Source organism: Ruditapes philippinarum, unplaced genomic scaffold (genome assembly GCF_026571515.1).
Source record: "Ruditapes philippinarum isolate M1 unplaced genomic scaffold, ASM2657151v2 ctg2634_1_1_1_1, whole genome shotgun sequence".
In the NCBI taxonomy this organism is placed as follows: domain Eukaryota; kingdom Metazoa; phylum Mollusca; class Bivalvia; order Venerida; family Veneridae; genus Ruditapes; species Ruditapes philippinarum.
In genome coordinates, this window is record NW_026866672.1 from 194290 (window position 1) to 214165 (window position 19876).

The window sequence follows — 19876 nt, forward strand, 5'->3', positions numbered from 1 at the left end:
TTGAGATGTTTATGACTTTCATTTCAAAATGATATACAGTAATCTGCTTACTGCTACTTAGAAATTTGACAAATTTCGGTGAAAACAAATATTTTCCCGCGAGCTGTCAAGTCAGTGTCACCTGATTACCTGACAGACAATAATTATGGATAAGGCTTCTCGTGCAATAAGAAGGTAGGTTATTGTGAAGTTCCTGTTGTTAAATAGTAGATTAATGATGCCTAATTCAACAGTTCATTTTTTTCAAGTGGGAGGACCCCCAGACTCCCCCCACCCTTAAGCTGTTAAGGGGGGGGGGGGGGACGGAGTTTGAGTTTGGACTTTCAAACAAGCCCCCTCCAAGCCAAAAATTTCCGTATTCCGCCCTGCAATCTGAAATCAATCAATGTGTCACTGTCTTACTGCCCTTATTTCATAAATTTGCCAGTCAACTTTTTATTGTCTGTTAAATTTTTTTGGTTTGCTTTATAACTAAACAGTATCATGGTTGTATGCTAGCAGGCACTTCCCCTATAGAATATCTTGGATTCAGTAGTAAAGCTTCATTAAATTTACCTAAAATAAATAATCTTCTTTTTAACAATAACAAGATTTATTTTCAGTACATTGTATATTCATATTAATAACTATTTTCAATATGTGATTTTATAAGTTATATAGAATATCAGAACATATAACACTGTCAAATGATTCTCCAGATAAAAATAACAGTTGTACATCTGTTTTTCTGTTATGCTATATTCTTGCATAAAAACTTTGCATGCAGATATACATTAACACTAAAAACAGAGAATAAAACATGCATTTTTAAAGCCATTAACGGATTTTTGTGACCACGCAGTGTTTTTTTTTCTTTATATAACTACTACCCTAAAACAGTACTGTTCCCAATAGAAAATAGACATTAAAATTACCAATTTCCAATGTTTAAATTCCCAAAATGGCTGTTCAAATTCCTACAAGGCCAACTGATTTCTCTGAAATCATTTAAGTCCAACATTTTCATATAAATTACCACTCAATAGTTCTACCTGGACAGTGGAAGCTGTTAGCTATCTTTATTCATGGTGACTAATCTTATTTGTAGCTGAAAAAATGCATTAAAAAAATTCCCAATTTAAGTCAAAATAACGCATTTTTTCCCAATCCGTCTGGTACCGGCACATAATTCCCAAAGTAGAGAAAAAAAACGCTGCCACGCATCATCAGATCATTGTTGCACATTTTCTAATATGCGTGACTCAGGGTCATTGTAAAAACAGCTCATTACAATGATGGTCCCGCCTCCTTAGTTTTCTTTAATATCTAAACATAATTGTCAAATGACATCGCACTAGCACATAGAAAGCATGGCAAAATTAAGATAACAAAAAATGTGGATATACAGATTAAGACATATGTGGCGCAAATGCATGTCCGTGCATTGATATCTGCAGAAGTCCTCAGACTTATTTAATCTGGAGGCCTGTGGGCTTTAAATGCATCCTCATGCTTCTGTAGATGTTAATGCATGGAAAAATGTGCATTAACCCTCTATTATTCAAGCCTAGCTTGATGTGTTTATGATTTAAACTTTAAAATATTTAATCTTTGCTCTGTACTTAATATGCCACTTTGATCATAAAGTGTCAGTGCAAAAACTTGTTTAATATAGGTTTGTACATAATAGATATCTCCATATAAGTTCAAGAAAATGATTGATCTTTTATTGTATTGCAGGAGTGGTGTTAAGTTGCTGTCTCTGAGTGGTGGGCATGGTGACCTTAATGTACTTGTGTCTGATATCAAGGATATAAAGAATTGTGCTAAAGCTTTCATGAATGCTCAGCACCTAGGTATTTCAAAGTTTTAACAAATTCTTGATTGTTCTCACTTATTCAAATAGTTTTTGTCCCATGAATATAGTACATAATTTGCTCAATTGTGAATTACCATCTGGTGTTATAGTGCTATGAATATAGTATGGCTACATAATTTGTTTTAGGTAAATTATGCAATCTCAAGGAATTCAAATTTTCCATTAATTTTAATCTAAAAGTTTGAAATTCTAAAATTTGTAAGCATATGAAACTCAAATTTTTCAGCCTCTCAGGATATGTCAAGATGGGCTTCACATGAAGAAAATAGGGCTGTTCAGGTTAGTTCTACTTCACATGTTACTATTATTAGACTGTTAATTACATTTTATCCATTTGATAACATTCACTTTTATATAATTGTATAATGGACTTACACTGCTGTCTTTTGTTGTTTAACATTATTATTATTATTTATGACAACAATTAATTTGAATAACCTACAGTATAGAGCCTGGTAAGACTGTATGAATGTGCAGACTGGTCATGTTGTTTACTAGCTCATAGCAAAAAGACAAGTAGCTATTAAAATGTTAAAGGCACATTATGCCTTAGAAACAAATGTTTTTCCTTCTTTACAAAGGGCAAACATAAGTTTTTAAAAAATATATAAATAATGGTTTAAGAGCATGTTAGATGTTTATTGACAAAAGAGTATCTTTTGAAACAAAAAAAACAACAAAAAACTTTTTGGCAAATTTTGGGAAACAATAAAAAAGCATAAGATTACTTTAAATTCTGTGTAAAATATAAAAAGTTTAACCATTGATTGATGATGAATTAATGATTATTTTTATGATCCTACAAAATTAAACTCATTTCAGTCCCTTGTATCAGCATTGTCCCCATTTTATGCTTCTTTTATTTATTTTTTAACGAAACATGTTGACCTTTAGCCTTCAGGTGTTTACTGATTTTACCCATGCCACCAGTGGAGACTAAGATCAGGGATATCCATGCTGTCTTATCATGGTCTGCACTGTTCACAATTCAGTCAGTGGTCTGCACTGTTCACAATTCAGTCAGTGGTCTGCACTGTTCACAATTCAGTCAGTGGTCTGCACTGTTCACTATTCAGTCAATGGTCTGCACTGTTCACAATTCAGTCAATGGTCTGCACTGTTCACAATTCAGTCAATGGTCTGCACTGTTCACAATTCAGTCAATGGTCTGCAATGTTCACTATTCAGTCAGTACATATTTTGAAAAAAATACTCCTAAGATAATTGATTGGGTGAAAAGTTGTTAAGTTCATTTATAATATTTAGCATGGTAAAAGTTAAAATGGAAATTAATTGTGATCTGGAAGAAGTTGCTTTGTATATTTAATTGTTTTCATGTCTTTTACAGGATGTTGTTTCAAAAATTGCAGAGCTTTTGCAATTGTGGTCAGAGGTACAGAAAACATTTATAGGTACGCTGTTGATCTTTTTGTTTTTTATTTCTTATTTGTTTGATTTTGATGAAGCTTAAAGTGAGTTTTCTTGATTAGAAGATTGATTTAATGGATAGTATTAGAGTAAAAAGTCTGCTGGGCTAAGAACGATTTGGGGTGTTGTTTTTACTTTAAGTAAATGAACTACAATGTACTTTACACTTTGTAAAAGAGTAATTTTCTGTTTAATTAACAGGAAATTTAAAGGATTACAGACAGTTGTTTGAAATGATTCTAGAAGGAGAAAAGAATGTATCACAGGCTAAAGATAACTTGGTTTGTATTGGAAATAAATATATTTAAGTTTTTTTTTCTATACATTAAACTTGCTATATATAAAGTGAACTGCATGCTCAATTTTGAAAATTGTCAGAACTGTTGCAAAATTTAAAACAAAAAGTTTGTATTTCCTATACTTTTAAGTAAACCATCAAAATCCTACAAAATTTTGCAACAGTTCTGTCAATTTTCATTTCATAATAAAAATTCTGAAAAGAAACCTGTAAGAATGTTGTATTATGTTCAAGTAGGTGTTTGTTACAGTAAAGGAAATTAAATCTGCGGTTGACAGTCATGCAACAGATTAAATGGACTTTATGCTGACTGACTTAAAAACGCTAACTGTTAAAGTATCATGCTCATTTTTACGCAGTCATTAATAATTTCCAAATGATATCTATACATATTTATAATGGTTTGGGTGGGGGGAAATGGGGGGGGGGGTCATTTATTACTCGGATGATGTTTATTATAAAATTGAAAAACAAAAATAACAAAATGTATGGTTATTTTAATTTTAACTGTACACTCGCCATTTACTCTTGGAGGGCTTATATAATGTCACTTTAATGAACTCCTGTTTTTAATCTCTGCACAGCACTAGTATGTTATGCTGATTTAACAAGAATATTAAATGAAAAAGCTGGTGCTCATTAAATGTATCAAAAAGTTTGAAAAATGAAACAATAACATGGTTTCAGTCACTAAGACCTTATATAGTTATTAGTACATAAAGCATACTGTATATTTCAGGATTACTATCAAGAAAAAGAAATGAAAGGAAGGAAGGAGATGAAGAAAGTTGCCAAGGTAAAATAATGAAAGTTAGACTATATCTTAAGAGATACTAGTAATAGAAAGAGCACCGAAACACGAGGCTATCTGATTTGTACGAGGGGGCGTAGCCCCCCCGAGTATTAATCAGATTGCCGAGTGTTTTGGTGTTCTTTCTCTTTTGTATCATAGTCAAACATAAAAGCACGTTCCCTGTTGTCACAATATGAAACCCCGGCAAAAATGAACCAATGAACGAGCATCTGAATATGACATTTCTGTCGCTTTCCCTTTCCCTGCCGTCACAATATGTAAACCCCAGCAAAAATGAGCCAATCAACGGGCATGCTCTGGAGTGCGGGTAACTAATACCCGCACTCCAGTTAACGCACTGTACATGTATATGTATACGATTTAACCCTGACACATTTTCAACAGAAAGGTCTCCAAACTATAATACAAGTTTGAATATTAAATCCTTGGTTTCCTAGTGGCAGCAACGTGTTGCCATGACTTTTACATGCCACAAGGTCAGAGCCAGGTCAGTCAGTACATTCATCAGTCTAAGCAGACACTGTATTGTTTTCATTATGCTAGATTTATACTGTAGATATATTAAATGCCTTAGCACATGATTATGCAATGGCGCAACAGTTTAAAAAAGGCCCATTTGATAAGAATGCTTTACTTTATTTGCATCACTTTCTAGAACATTTATATTCATAGCAGCAGGTGTTTTGTGCTCAGTGACAAAAAGTTGCCACATACATGTACTTTAGCACAGACTTTTTATATTTTTATAAGTCATTCAGGGTCATTGATACCAATACTCTTAGTGTTTAAAATTGAATACATATTAAAATTGTGCTGGGGGGATTAGAGATGCTGGACTTAGTAAAAAAAAGTATCTGTCATAAACAGACCCAATTAAACTGCAATTATCTATTAACTGCTCATTGCTTTTGAGGGATATATCCCCTTTGAAGAGTATTTATTTGGTTCCTGTGACAAAATGTAATTTAAATTCATGTCTTTCCGTATTGAATTTATTATAAAGCTTGTTTAATAAAAATCATAAAATACTTGGCTGTTTACTTAGATTCAACTTATTAGTCCCCTACCGGTGTAACCGGAGGGGACATTAGGTTTACCCTCCGTCCGTCTGTCTGTCTGTCCGTCCGTCCACAAAACTGGATCCCGCTATAATGCAAAAAGTACTGAAAATATTTTAATGAAACTTTATATATGGATAGATGGCAGTATGGAGATTATGCACGTCTTTTTCTTTCCTTCCTATGTTGAAAATTCTGGTTGCTATGGCAACTAATAGTCTGAAAATATGGCTAATTTAACACATAAACTGGATCCAATGATAACTCAAAAAGTACTGAAAATATTTTAATGAAACTTGATATATGGATAGATGGCAGTATGGAGATTATGCACGTCTTTTTCTTTTCTTCCTATGTTGAAAATTCTGGTTGCTATGGCAACTAATAGTCTGAAAATATGGCAAATTTAACACATAAACTGGATCCAGTGATAACTCAAAAAGTACTGAAAATATTTTAATGAAACTTGATATATGGATAGATGGCAGTATGGAGATTATGCACGTCTTTTTCTTTTCTTCCTATGTTGAAAATTCTGGTTGCTATGGAAACTAATAGTCTGAAAATATGGCAAATTTAACACATAAACTGGATCCAGTGATAATAGACTGAATTTCAAGATTTCTGATTTAAATTTTTAAGCTTTTTCACTATAAGTTCTTTATTTCTTAAGGTGTTTACTTCAAACTTTAAATATAAGTTTCTGGTCGTCAACCACATCATATGTGACAATATTTACAACTCTAGCACAAAAATTATCAGAATTACCTCCCTTGAATTTAGATTTTTTATGAAAAAAATGTTGTCTTTTTTAAATAACTTCTTTATTTCTTAATGTATCTACTTCAAACTTCATATATATGTTTCTTATTATCACTCAACATTTTTGAGAAGGTTAAATACTCTAGCAAGACTATTTTCAGAATTATGTCCCCCTTGAACTTAGATTTTTTTTCGAGAAATTGGTATTGTTTACTCCAACTTCTTCATTCCTTTAAACTTAAAGTAAAACTCACATCATATATGACAATGTTCATAAATCTAGCATCTTTATTTCAAGAGTTATCTTCTCTTTAAGAATTTTGCATTAAAATATGTTATATTTTGGTAACAGGGATGTTTGAAAAAATAACTTTAGAGTCTCCTTCAGTCTGTCTGTCTGTCTGTTCATAAAAACTGTTTCCTGAGATCACTTTTAAAGATTTTTTCCAACAAATTTACTTAAAAAAGAGAAAAGTTGAAACATTAGTTATTCTTATTCATCCTGAGAAAATTGGACCTTTTGATTATCTGTTGTATAAACATAATTTCCTTACTAGGCAGGGAAACTTTACTGTGATGTAGACAAACTTAGAACTCAAAAGATTTAAGTTCATTCATGTCATTCATTCACTGGTAAAATTGAATGGCCAAAGGCCCATCAGAATGTTGCTGGGGTTCTAAACGGTAGGGGACTTATGGATTGCTTGCAATACTATGATAATTGCTTGTTAGTCCCCTACCGGTTTACCGGAGGGGACTTTAGGTTTACCCTCCGTCCGTCTGTCCGTCCGTCCGTCTGTCCGTCCGTCAGTCCGTCCGTCCACAAAACTGGATCCCGCGATAACGCAAAAAGTACTGAAAATATTTTAATGAAACTTGATATATTGATAGATGGCAGTATGGAGATTATGCACGTCTTTTTCTTTTCTTCCTATGTTGAAAATTCTGGTTGCTATGGCAACAAATAGACTGAAAATATGGCAAATTTTACACATAACCTGGATCCCGCGATAACGCAAAAAGTACTGAAAATATTTTTATGAAACTTGATATATGGATAGATGGCAGTATGTAGATTATGCACGTCTTTTTCTTTTCTTCCTATGTTGAAAATTCTGGTTGCTATGGCAACAAATAGACTGAAAATATGGCAAATTTTACACATAACCTGGATCCAGTGATAACACAAAAAGTACTGAAAATATGTTTATGAAACTTGACATATGGGTAGATGGCAGTATGGAAATTATGCACATCCTTTTTTATCTTCCTATGTTGAAAATTCTGGTTGCTATGGCAACAAATAGACTGAATTTCAAGATTTCTGATTCTAGTTTTTAAGTTTTTTCACTATAAGTTCTTTATTTCTTAAGATATTTTCTTCAAACTTTAAATATAAGTTGCTTGTCATCAACCACATCATATGTGACAAGGTTTACAACTCTAGCACAAAATTTATCAGAATTACCTCCCTTGAACTTAAAATTTTCATGAAAAAAACATTGTTTTTTTAATAACTTCTTTTTCTGAATGTATCTACTTCAAACTTCATATAAATGTTTCTTATTGTCACTCAACATTTGTGAGTGTTCAATACTCTAGCAAGACTATTTCCAGAATTATGCCCCTTTTGAACTTAGACTTTTTTTTGAGAAATTGGTAATTTTTACTCCAACTTCTTCAATCATGATAGGATTTTAAAAATGTTATATTTTGATAACAGGGATGTTTAAAAAATAACTTTAGAGTGTCCTTCAGTCCGTTTGTCTGTACATAAAAACTGTTTACTGTGATCACTTTTAAAGAACTTTTTCAACAAATTTACTTAAAATAGGAACCTAAGTGAATGGCCAATGGCCCTTCAGAATGTTGCTTGGGCTCTTACCGGTAGGGGACTTATGGATTGCTTGCAATACTATGATAATTGCTTGTTTAATATGGCATGACACTCGTATATGGGATGAATGATTTAAAATGTATTTTATTATTTCAGAGAGCATCAGCAATAGAACTAAGAATATTACAGTCTAGAGTTGAGATGGCAGAGAAAGCTAGAGAATGTGCTCAAGTTGAATGTACATATTTTTCTCTATATCTTGATTATATACCAGTCAGTTGCAACCCTATCCCCTCATCTCAGGGAATTGCAGACTTTACCTTTGGATTAAGAAATTTTAATGAAGACCTTGCCCTGCAGGGGCAGTTAAATGTTAAAATACCTGTTAGATATCCACCTTCCTCACTGCTGATTGGATATAGCCTTTGCTATTTAAGTACCAAAATAAAACCAACACATTCATGTGGCAGCATGGGGATAGACTGGAGGAATAGTCTTGGTTCATTTGCCTCACTTTCCCCAGCACAGTCCCTGGGTTTGGGGCTATATTACAGATTGGGGCTCAGTAAGGCTGACTGTAGTATTAGAATATTATTATGCTCCTCGAAAAATTTCGGAGGAGCATATAGTCGGCGCCTTGTCCGTCTGTCCGTCCGTCCGTCTGTCCGTCCGTTGTCTTGTCCGGAGCATAACTTGAAAACCCTTGGAGATAATTTGTTGAAACTTCATACAGTGGTAGAGGGCATCGAGGGGGAGTGCAGTGTCAAAGAACCATAACTCTATTTTGCCCGGTTTTTGAATTATCTCCCCTTATAGAAAAATCTTGTCCGGGGCATAACTCTAAAACTATAAGAGATATCAACATGAAACTTTGTAGGTGAATAGATCTCAATGCGTAGATGTGCAGTGCATAAGAACAATAACTCTTTCTGTCCTAATTTTGGAGTTATTTCCCTTTGTTTATTTTAATACTTTGAACTTTGTCCGGAACATAACTTGAAAACCCTTGGAGATAATTTGTTGAAACTTCATACAGTGGTAGAGGGCATTGAGGGGGAGTGCAGTGTCAAAGAACCATAACTCTATTTTGCCCGGTTTTTGAATTATCTCCCCTTATAGAAAAATCTTGTCCGGGGCATAACTCTAAAACTATAAGAGATATCAACATGAAACTTTGTAGGTGAATAGATCTCAATGCGTAGATGTGCAGTGCATAAGAACAATAACTCTTTCTGTCCTAATTTTGGAGTTATTTCCCTTTGTTTATTTTAATACTTTGAACTTTGTCCGGAACATAACTTGAAAACCCTTGGAGATAATTTGTTGAAACTTCATACAGTGGTAGAGGGCATTGAGGGGGAGTGCAGTGTCAAAGAACCATAACTCTATTTTGCCCGGTTTTTGAATTATCTCCCCTTGTAGAAAAATCTTGTCCGGGGCATAACTCTAAAACTATAAGAGATATCAACATGAAACTTTGTAGGTGAATAGATCTCAATGGATAGATTTGCAGTGCAAAAGAACCATAACTCTGTTAAGCCTTATTTTTGAATAATCTCCACTTTTAGAAAAATCTTGTCCAGGACATAGCTGTAAAACTATAAGAGATATCAACATGAAACTTTGTAAGTAGATAAATCTCAATGGGTAGATGTGCAGTGCACAAGAATCATAACTCTACCTTGCCTAATTCTGGAGTTATTGCCCTTTGCTTATTTTTACTGTTTGAATTGTCCAGGACATAACTCGGAAATCATAAGAGATATCATCAAGAAACTTTGTAGGTTGATAGATCACATTGATTAGAAGTGCAGTGCAAAGAACTGTAACAGCCTTGCCTAATTTTGGAATTATTGCACTTTGAACTTTTTCCACGGACATAACTCTGAACTACAAGAGGTGTACTTTCCTGTGTCCAAAACCTATTCGGGGAGCATCACCCGGCTCAAACCGGGCTCTTGTTTTGTGATGTGCTATTTGTCAGTTAACCACAAGATGCCTGAAATAATGCACAGAGGAGAACCTGAGGTTTTCCTCTACCAGTAAATCTAGAAAGTTGCCATATGACTTTACTGTGTTGGCCCAATGTTAAACAATACTTTTCATTTTTGATAATTTTGCACAATTAAATGATTATTATGGAAAAACTGAGTAAGCAAATGATCTAAAAGTTTGGGCACATCAAATGGTACATGTACATTTGTAAGTAAATCTTACGCCTCACTTGAGTCCCTGAAAAGTCTAGGTTAGACTGTAGATACAAACTTCCAGCATTGACTTGTTATTTATGTATTACAGTAAATGAGAGGTTGAGAGAAAATGAAGCAGTAAAGCTGATAAGAATGAAAGAAGGGCTGTTAAAAATGTCCTCATCATACATTGAAATGGCTAATAAGTGTAATACAATATTCATGGCTGAACGGGTAAGTAAAATTCTCATAATAAATGTTAGTGTGTTTCTAGTGTTAAACTTAATCTAGTGTCTTCAATTTTAAACTTGTTGACATAACTTGCTCTTCTTTGAATTCAGAGACTTTCATTGGGTGTCTTCTGGAGTTCAGTATTAAATTGATAGAATTAGGCAGGCAACAGTATAGGGTATGATCAGTTTGAAATACCAGCTGCTAAGCCTGGACACTGGTGGTTTTCTACAAACGATAGTTTTCTTCCTCTAAGAAAGCTTTTAAGATGCTCTTGACCTATATTGGCTTGGCATAACTTTATGTACATAACTTCATGTTAACAGACTCAATCAAACTGAGTCTGCAATTCTCTTGTAATTTTGTTGTGATTGATGCTTCCGAGGGATCACTTAGCTTCCAGATTTTTATTATAGAATCAGAGTTAATAATTAAGTCATTTTCAACAAAACACAGAAGAACGAAATCCTACTGTTGTGATATTTTTAAAAGAATGTCTTTGTCATAATTTCTTACCCTGAGTGAATTAAAAAAGAAATTAATGATCAGGACTTTATCAGTACAGCTTAAATAGTACATGTATTTCAGAGTCATTAAAGGTATTAATCCTGATACTTGTACATTATACGAGTATACTGGCATTACTGGGACATTTAAATAGTACATATATTTCAGAGTCAGTATAGGTATTAATCACAATACTTGTACATTATATGAGTATACTGGGACATGTTGTTTATGTATTAGGTGGTAAATTTCAGGACATTGCTATACAGTTACCAGATGTACATGGCAGAGAAATTCAAAACATCAAATACTCTGGTAATATATTCCATCTTTAAGTTTTCTAGTCTGCATTTGTTGGATAAATGGATCAGTGAATTAATATTTACATGTTAAATTAATTTTGAACTCCTTTTAAAAGAACTCTAAAGAATTTTTTTTCAAACTAGCATGATTATTGTGTTTCTGTATGTTAAATTACATTCATTTAAAAATTTTATAAATCAGCACCTTTTTGAAATTGGCTTAAATTGAATTTTATATCAACTTATTAATGACTGTCAGTTTGTGTGGTGATTGGTCAATGCAAGGTCATTTGTATAGCTCACAATTTTTATTTTTGGTGAAATGGTTAAAATTTGAAAATGAAAAGAATAAATTGCTTTTTCCAAGTATAAATGTACCTTTACAATTGTATTTTTTGGTATTTTAGGTTTTGACACTACACGTTTTATTGTTGAAAAAGCGCGGGATAAAGTGCAATCATATTCCAGTTCAGATGGTATGTATATTTTGTTATAAACTATATATGAGTTTTATACAGGATAGAATTATGTTATGTTATAACTATCTTTGATTATAAAATGCAAAGATAATACAGAAAAGCACAATAATAACACTCATTTTTTGCTGAATTTGTATAAATAAACTTTCACGTTTCAATGTTATACATGTATTTGCTTACCATTATTCAGTTCTGTTCTAAATTACAGAATTGATTAACAGTAAAATATCACAATGGTATCAATGTATTTTACAACATATGAGCAACCGTTGTTTAGTTTTGCTATTATTTGCTTTAGCATATGAAAAGGTTGGTGTATGTCTGAAGGTGGCCGCACATTTCCGAAAATACTTGTTCTTTCCACTCAAAATTATGAATGTCACCTCTATTTCGTAATATGTTTATCTGATTCAACTAAACACACCTGTTTTCTTGTGAATACACAACACAAACTCTGAAAACTAAGAAAATTAATCAATTTTTTATCACATTACTGAAGTTTTATAACGACTGATATGATGAGCCTTATCACGACAAAACCAACATAATGTGTTTGCGACCAGCATGGATCCAGACCAGCCTGCGCATCCGAGCAGTCTGATCAGGATCCATGCTGTTTGCTATCAGTTTCAGTTCTTGTAATAGCGTTGGTAAGCGAACAGCATGGATCCAGATCAGACTGCGCGGATGCGTAGGCTGGTCTGGATCCATGCTGGTTGCAAACGCATCATGTTGGTTTTGTCGTGACGCGGCTCATATATTTGTATTATTTCAGTATCTAGTGATCCGCCACCACCTTATACTCCCCCAGAATCAAGCAGACAGTCCAGTCATCCAAACTCTGCTGAGGCATCGGGAGTCCACCATAGTTATTCAGATCAAAGACTTGCTCAATCACAGGTTTATGATACACCGAATGTTCAACCCACTTCTAACAAGCATCGCCACTCGCTTCCATATGATACAAGGCCTGTCCCAGGACGAAGGCAAAGCTGTGACCCTCGTCTGAGCTCAAGTTCAGACAGTAATATGTGCCAAATGAACCAGAATGCTGAGTGTTCAAACATACCTACTGTAACCTCTAGTCAATCATTATCGAGGGAAGGTGATACATACCCATCTCAAGGCATTATGAGAGAAAATTCAAGGAGCTCTGTATCTTCACATGGCTCTGTACAAGGTGTCGCAAACCTTGCACAAAACATAGCCAGTTCAGCAGAAGGTATGGCCTTCTCAAATCAAGGTAGGGCCTCACCACAGACCGTGCCTCTTTCTGAGAATCCAAATCCTCAGCCAGTAGGTGCCTCGCATAATATAATACACCAACAGCCTTCAGAAACAATTATACATACAAATATTGTTCAGATAAGACAAGTTGTGGATTTACCGCCATATGAAGAGGTTTGTAATAAATCAAGACAAAGTCTGGGACCAGAATACATGGCAGACTCCCAAAACTCAGATAAGATGGCTACAGAATATTCTTGCAGCAATGCTGGGGTTGACCAGAACTTACAGTTTGCTGATGATGATGAAGATTCCATTCCTGATGGGGTAACATTATTTGCTTTATAAAACTTATTAGTCTTTATTTTTTTTGGACCCCTTGTTCACAAAAATAGGATCAACTGATTTTACTTGGTTTTTTCTTCACTAAGTAGTAAAAATGTATACATGTATCACGGATTCTGATTGGGCCCTCTTTACATTAAGACAGTTGTCATAAATGGTAAAATTTGTTCCAGTAATCTGACAGAACAAACCTGGGACACTTTTTTAAGTTGTAAAATAAGTTTTTGAAGAACCTTTTCATGAAACAAAGAACAAAGACAATAATAATTGTTCTTCACACTGTCACCTTGCTCACATGTATATGTAAACAATCGGACAAGTTTACAATTATTCAAATTTGTAATTAATTTTGTTTTTTATGTATATAAATTACATAGGCCAGAAGTTTGAGACCTATACCTGCTCCAAGAAGTTGCAGTTCTGGTGAAGGTTATGCCACAGCTGAAGAGGACCAGGATGGCATTTCTAAGCATAATGATTAATAGGGACCTTGAACATGATATTTGTGAATCCTTGTCCCAGGCTACCATGTGTAATTTATGATCAGAGGTAAATCCTACCAAAGTTTCTTCCAACAGGGACTACAGCTAACTCAGGACCACAGCTAACTTGGGACCACAGCTAACTCGGAACTATAGCTAACATGTGCTAAAGGTGCATTTAAATTTTAGTAATGATAGGTAAAAATCATCACCATATAACTTACATAGACTGTGTCAACTGGGATTTAAAAACCAAAATCTAGAGAAATGTAAATTAGAATTATAGAAATGTTTGTTTGGTTATTGTTGTGATGTATAGCTTAATTTCAAATTGATGACATTTATAATTAAATATGTATATTGTATACTTTTAAGAATTACACTTACAAATTTTACAGTAGTTACTTTTTATTTTTTAAAGCAGGGATACTGTATAATTATTTTGTCTTCCAGTTTACAATCAAAGTTATATATTTAAAGGAGGTCCACTGAGGTCCAAAAGCCGAAAAACATAAAATTTTAAATTCTGAAATACATTGTAGATCAAATGGGCGCTTACAATTGAATATTATGAAAATTATAATAAAGAGTTAAACTCAGAATTGAATTTACAATCAATTTTGGTTTAAATCTTAGTCTAATTTAGTTATAGCATTTTAATGCTTTTCATTTTGAGGACCATCATTTTGCGCAATAAGAAAATAAAAAATGAAAAAAAAAACAACTAAATTTTATCTGAAATTTTAAAGTTATTGGTCTGGACCTACATCATATGGCACTTAAATGTGAAATAAAAAAATCAGTCATCTCATGCCATTAAAAAATCAGTGGAGCCCCTTTAACACATAAGAACATTATTGTAAAAAAAGGCATCACCATTTATGCATGTTTATTAAGCTACTTGATCTATATTCAAAGTTGGTTTTAAAATTAAATATAAATGTATTTCTTTGTACTTGGTAAAAGAGAATTATTGGGATAGTCAAATTTAGACTAAGTCAGCTATAATGTATATTCATTGTTTGTAACTCTTTTCTGATGATTGTCTCAACTTTAATTCATGATATATATTGGTTAAGCTAGTATCATAATGATGGTGTAACATATTGATGGCCAACTTGATTAATTTGGATTTTTTATTATGTGACAAGTTTTACATTTTTTCTTAAAAAAAAAAAATAAAAAGGAAAAAGTTGTGTGAAGAACTCTATTCTAATGTTACAGAAAAGCACTTTTTAAAAAGGTCAGATATTTTTCTTTTTCTGTGTGTGTGTTTTTAGCTCACCTGTCACAAAGTGACAGGGTGAGCTTTTGTGATCGCCATCGTCCGGCGTCCGTCCGGCGTCCGTCCGTCCGCAAACTTTTACTTTAAATGACATCTCCTCATAAACCACTAAGCCAATTTCATCCAAACTTCACAGGAATGTTCCTTTGGTGGTCACCTTTAAAAATTGTTCAAAGAATTTAATTCCATGCAGAACTCTGGTTGCCATGGCAACCGAAAGAAAAAACTTTAAATATCTTCTTTTAAGAAACCCAAAGAGCTAGAGCTTAGATATTTGGCATAAAACATCTTCTAGTGAGTGTCTATCAAGTTTGTTCAAATAAAAGCCCTGGGGTCAAAATTGGCCCCGCCCCGGGGGTCATTGATTTTCCCTATATGCATATAGTAAAAACTTAAAAAAATCTTCTTTTAAAGAACCCAAAGAGCTAGAGCTAAGATATTTAGCATGAACCATGTTCTAATAGGTGTCTACCAAGTTTGTTCAAATAAAAGCCCTGGGGTCAAAATTGGCCCCGCCCCGGGGGGGTCATTGATTTTCCCTATATGCATATAGTAAAAACTTAAAAAATCTTCTTTTAAAGAACTCAAAGAGCTATGGCTAAGATATTGAGGATCAAACATGTTCTAATAGGTGTCTACCAAGTTTGTTCAAATAAAAGCCCTGGGGTCAAAATTGGCCCCGCCCCAGGGGGTCATTGATTTTCCCTATATGCATATAGTAAAAACTTAAAAAATCTTCTTTTAAAGAACCAAAAGAGTTAGAGCTAAGATATTTAGCATGAAACATGTTCTAATAAGTGTCTACCAAGTTTGTTCAAATAAAAGCCCTGGGGTCAAAATTGGCCCGCCCCAGGGGGTCATTGATTTTCCCTATATGCATATAGTAAAAACTTAAAAAATCTTCTTTTAAAGAACTCAAAGAGCTATGGCTAAGATATTTAGCATCAAACATGTTCTAATAGGTGTCTACCAAGTTTGTTCAAATAAAAGCCCTGGGGTCAAAATTGGCCCGCCCCGGGGGTCATTGATTTTCCTTATATGTGTATAGCAAAAACTTAAAAAATCTTCTTTGAAAAAACCCAAATAGCTAGAGTTAAGATATTAAGCATGAAACATCTTTTAGTGAGTGTCTACAAAGTTTGTTCAAATAAAAGACCTGGGGTCAAAATTGGCCCCGCCCCGGGGGTCATTGATTTTCTTTATATGTGTATAGCAAAAACTTAAAATCTTCTTTGAAAAAACCCAAATAGCTAGAGTTTAGATATTAAGCATGAAACATCTTCTAGTAAGTGTCTACAAAGTTTGTTCAAATAAAAGCCCTGGGGTCAAAACTGGCCTGGCCCCAGGGGTGTCATTGTTTTTAACTATATGTGTTTAGTAAAAACTTAAAAAAAATCTTCTTTTAAAAAGCCCAATGAGCTAGAGCTTAGATGTTTAGCATGAAACATCTCCTTATGGGTGTCTACCAAGTTTGTGCAAATAAAAGCCCTTGGGTTAAATTGGCCCTGCAACATTGGGGGTTGGGGGGCCTATATACAGGTGAGCGACCTCAGGGCCATCATGGCCCTCTTGTTTAAATATAAGTTTGTTATAAAACAACTTTTGTTTGAAGTTTTCTAAATGTTATGTGTATTGTAATTAACAATTGTGATTAATTCTAGAAAGGTTTGTGAAAATCATGACATAATTGAGACAGAATAAAGTTTATCAAACATTAGGTGTGACATGCTGTAAAATTTAACATTAATGATTATTTTTCATAAATGTTTGAAATTGTTCCATTTCCATAAGGACCAATACCAGTGAAGTGAATTTTAAATTATAACTAATTCATCATCTGTCAGGATAATTACAGACAGATCATATTTTTAGTTGTCGGTATTGTGTTGTTTTTTGTAGTTGTTGTTGTTGTAGTTTTTTCATTCATAAAAAAAAATGCTGTAATCTGTAACTTTTTTTATAATTATTTACAGTAAATAATGTGTTCAGATCAAAGTTATACCATGATAGCCTTAACTGAATGAGAATGTAAGAATGAGTAACAAGGCCGGGTTTTAAACTTTATAGATTCAGTAGCTATACTGACTTGTTTATAACACAAGTCTCAAGCCAGGCCAGTCAAACGATCCAAGTACCTTAATCTGGCCTGGTACTGTATTATTAGCTTCACAATTTTATTCTTATAATATCAAATTCCCTTAAAAATATTGCAGAATGTAAAGCAATAAAATGTTAACCAACAAATCATGTATGGGTAGCCTAATATTTGCATCGCATGTTTAATATGCTAGGCCAATATTAGCCCTTTTACAATTGCTTGCCTACCAGGAAAATAAAAAAAGATTGCTTTGAACCTAGCCCTGTTACTGGTGCAGGATAAATTAAATGCTGTATATATTATACCATGCATATTAAAGTGTATCATGCTGTCTTGTTATATTGTATTACTTAATATAAATGTATCTTGTTATTTTCTGTTTTTGAAATTGGTGCTTCATTTAAATTAACAGTCATATATTTTGTTTTCATATATGCATACATTCTTGTTTTACAGGCAAAGTTTTATCTTTAAAACAGTCAGTTGCTTTTATTTGGGGTACATCGCTTCTAGTTGCCAAGTGATATGGGATATTTTATAATGAAATAGTAGCATAATATCATATTTATATGTGATAACAATATTTAGCAATTTGATGGCAAAGTTATTTTTACAGCTTTCAATCTGCACACCTACATATATAAATAATAGTGAACCATTTTTGAAGAATTGTTTTTAAGGAAAACAAAATTTGAGTTCAAGAAATACATAATCCAGGACCATGACTGTGATGCTTTGCATGATTAAAATTTACTATATTTCTGCCCATTTACTAATGGTTTAGGTCATTTTGTTATCATATTCAACACATTGCATATTAAGTCAGAAATTGGATATTAAATGTCTTGACTGCACTTGAAAAATTGTTGTCCTTTGACAGTTTTTTTAATATGCAGATTTTTTTTCTAAATTTTTGTAAATATGGCATGAATCTGTAGGTGTCCTGCTTTAAATGAATTTATTACACTATTATTGTACATCATATGATAAGTACAAAGAATGGAAATTATGATATTTTGTTTTGCTTTTCACATTTATTACCAAAATATTTTGAATATTTTAAAGAAACCAAATATTGCTAATGGTTGCAGGGTCTCAGATGATGTATAAAGGGTTCAAATTTTACATTCCTTACTTACTTAATAGTTAAATATGCTAATGCTTAATTTAATTTCATATTAATTTTTTACCCTATGATTATTTTATATGTATATGTATTTTTCGTTATTTACCAGTTAAGTTTAAAAATGCTTGATAAATTTTATTTTATGTAAATAACTCTAAATACTGTGCTTTTTACTTTGAAATATAACATTTATCGCTCACTGTACAAGTCAGCTGTTAGCTTATTAGCTGGGCTATTCCATATGTCTGTAGGATAATAGTTGTTATTCACTAACCAATACCCATAAATCTAGCATGAATTTGCTTGAAATATATACCTTTGTGTACTTAGAAAATTTCTTGTTAAACTTGAGGGTCTACACTCCTACATTAAACTTCACACAATCATGCCTTGAGGATCATGATTTTATAATCAATTTCCTAAACTCTGCCAGAAGTTATTAATGAAATTTACTGCTTTGTGAATTTGTACATTATCAAGGCTCTTGTTTAACAATCATACACTAAGAAATTTTGAGCTTGCTGTCATTATGGGAGCTTATGTTTCAAAGAATTGAGTGCAATGAAATTGTATCTGAATATGAATAATAATCTTACTTCAGTTTGTTGCATACTTACTGAAATATATCTTTTATCCATTTAAAATAAAATATAATAGATCTACATGTTGTCACACAGATCTATATATGTACAATGTTTCTCTTTTTACAATTATAACATGTATAAAGCATTTCCATGCCAGTGTGGCATCTTTTGATTAAAGTGACATTATGTCCATTTAATTATATAAAGTGGGTGAACAGGTAAAAGTCAAAATAAGTTTACAGTTGCCATAATTCTTTCAGTTTTATAACTTTGCATGAACAATAAATAACTCATATGGCCAAAGGAAATGTTGGTTAATATCCATCTGAATATTCCTGTAATGTAGAATTTATATAAAAAAAAGTGGGTCAGTCTTTAGGCAGATGTATATTTAATCCTAAAGATTTTTCAGTATCAGTTGTTGATCAGTCACCATTTTAATAGACTGTATTTTGAAATATATAGTCAATTCTGCTCAACTTGCCTATGAAATAATGAGCATAATGTCACTTTAAAGGTCATGCAAATTATATGTAAGTCATTAATATTCATTACATAGAAGTATCATTTATATAAATTTTGGATAAATCTAACCTTCATACTGGCATAGATGGTGTTATTTTCCTTACTAAGAATCAATACTCATTGTCTTGTATTGCATCAAGATTTTAAATTGTTTCTTTTTCAATGTTTTTTTTTTTTTTGCTTAATCTTGAAAATATTGCTTCCCTTGATCTTTTAATTTTTGTATTTTATGTTTTTTATGGTAATTATGAATCATATCTTTTATATATAAAGTCCCAATCATTTATAAAACCATGGCATTTTATATATTGCATTTTTGATAATGTTTGTTTTTTCTCAAACTTAATACAACGATTTCTTTTCTAAATTTTATTTGTTTTTATGTAATAACAACTAAAATGTATGTGAAGTCATATTTAACCAAAAGCACTTATTATATAA

General features: G+C 32.7%; 1 protein-coding gene across 1 annotated transcript; it reads left to right on the forward strand.

Annotated features, from left to right (window-relative positions):
- Positions 1 to 34: 34 nt before the first annotated feature.
- On the forward strand, positions 35 to 18268 carry LOC132733289 (uncharacterized). Its single transcript, XM_060719907.1, has 12 exons — positions 35 to 174; positions 1720 to 1835; positions 2085 to 2137; positions 3207 to 3270; positions 3488 to 3567; positions 4324 to 4380; positions 8212 to 8293; positions 10354 to 10478; positions 11237 to 11297; positions 11692 to 11760; positions 12539 to 13317; positions 13713 to 18268. Exons 1-12 carry the CDS (start codon positions 146 to 148, stop codon positions 13815 to 13817), a joined length of 1620 nt encoding a protein of 539 aa, XP_060575890.1. The 5' UTR covers positions 35 to 145; the 3' UTR covers positions 13818 to 18268.
- Positions 18269 to 19876: the final 1608 nt, after the last annotated feature.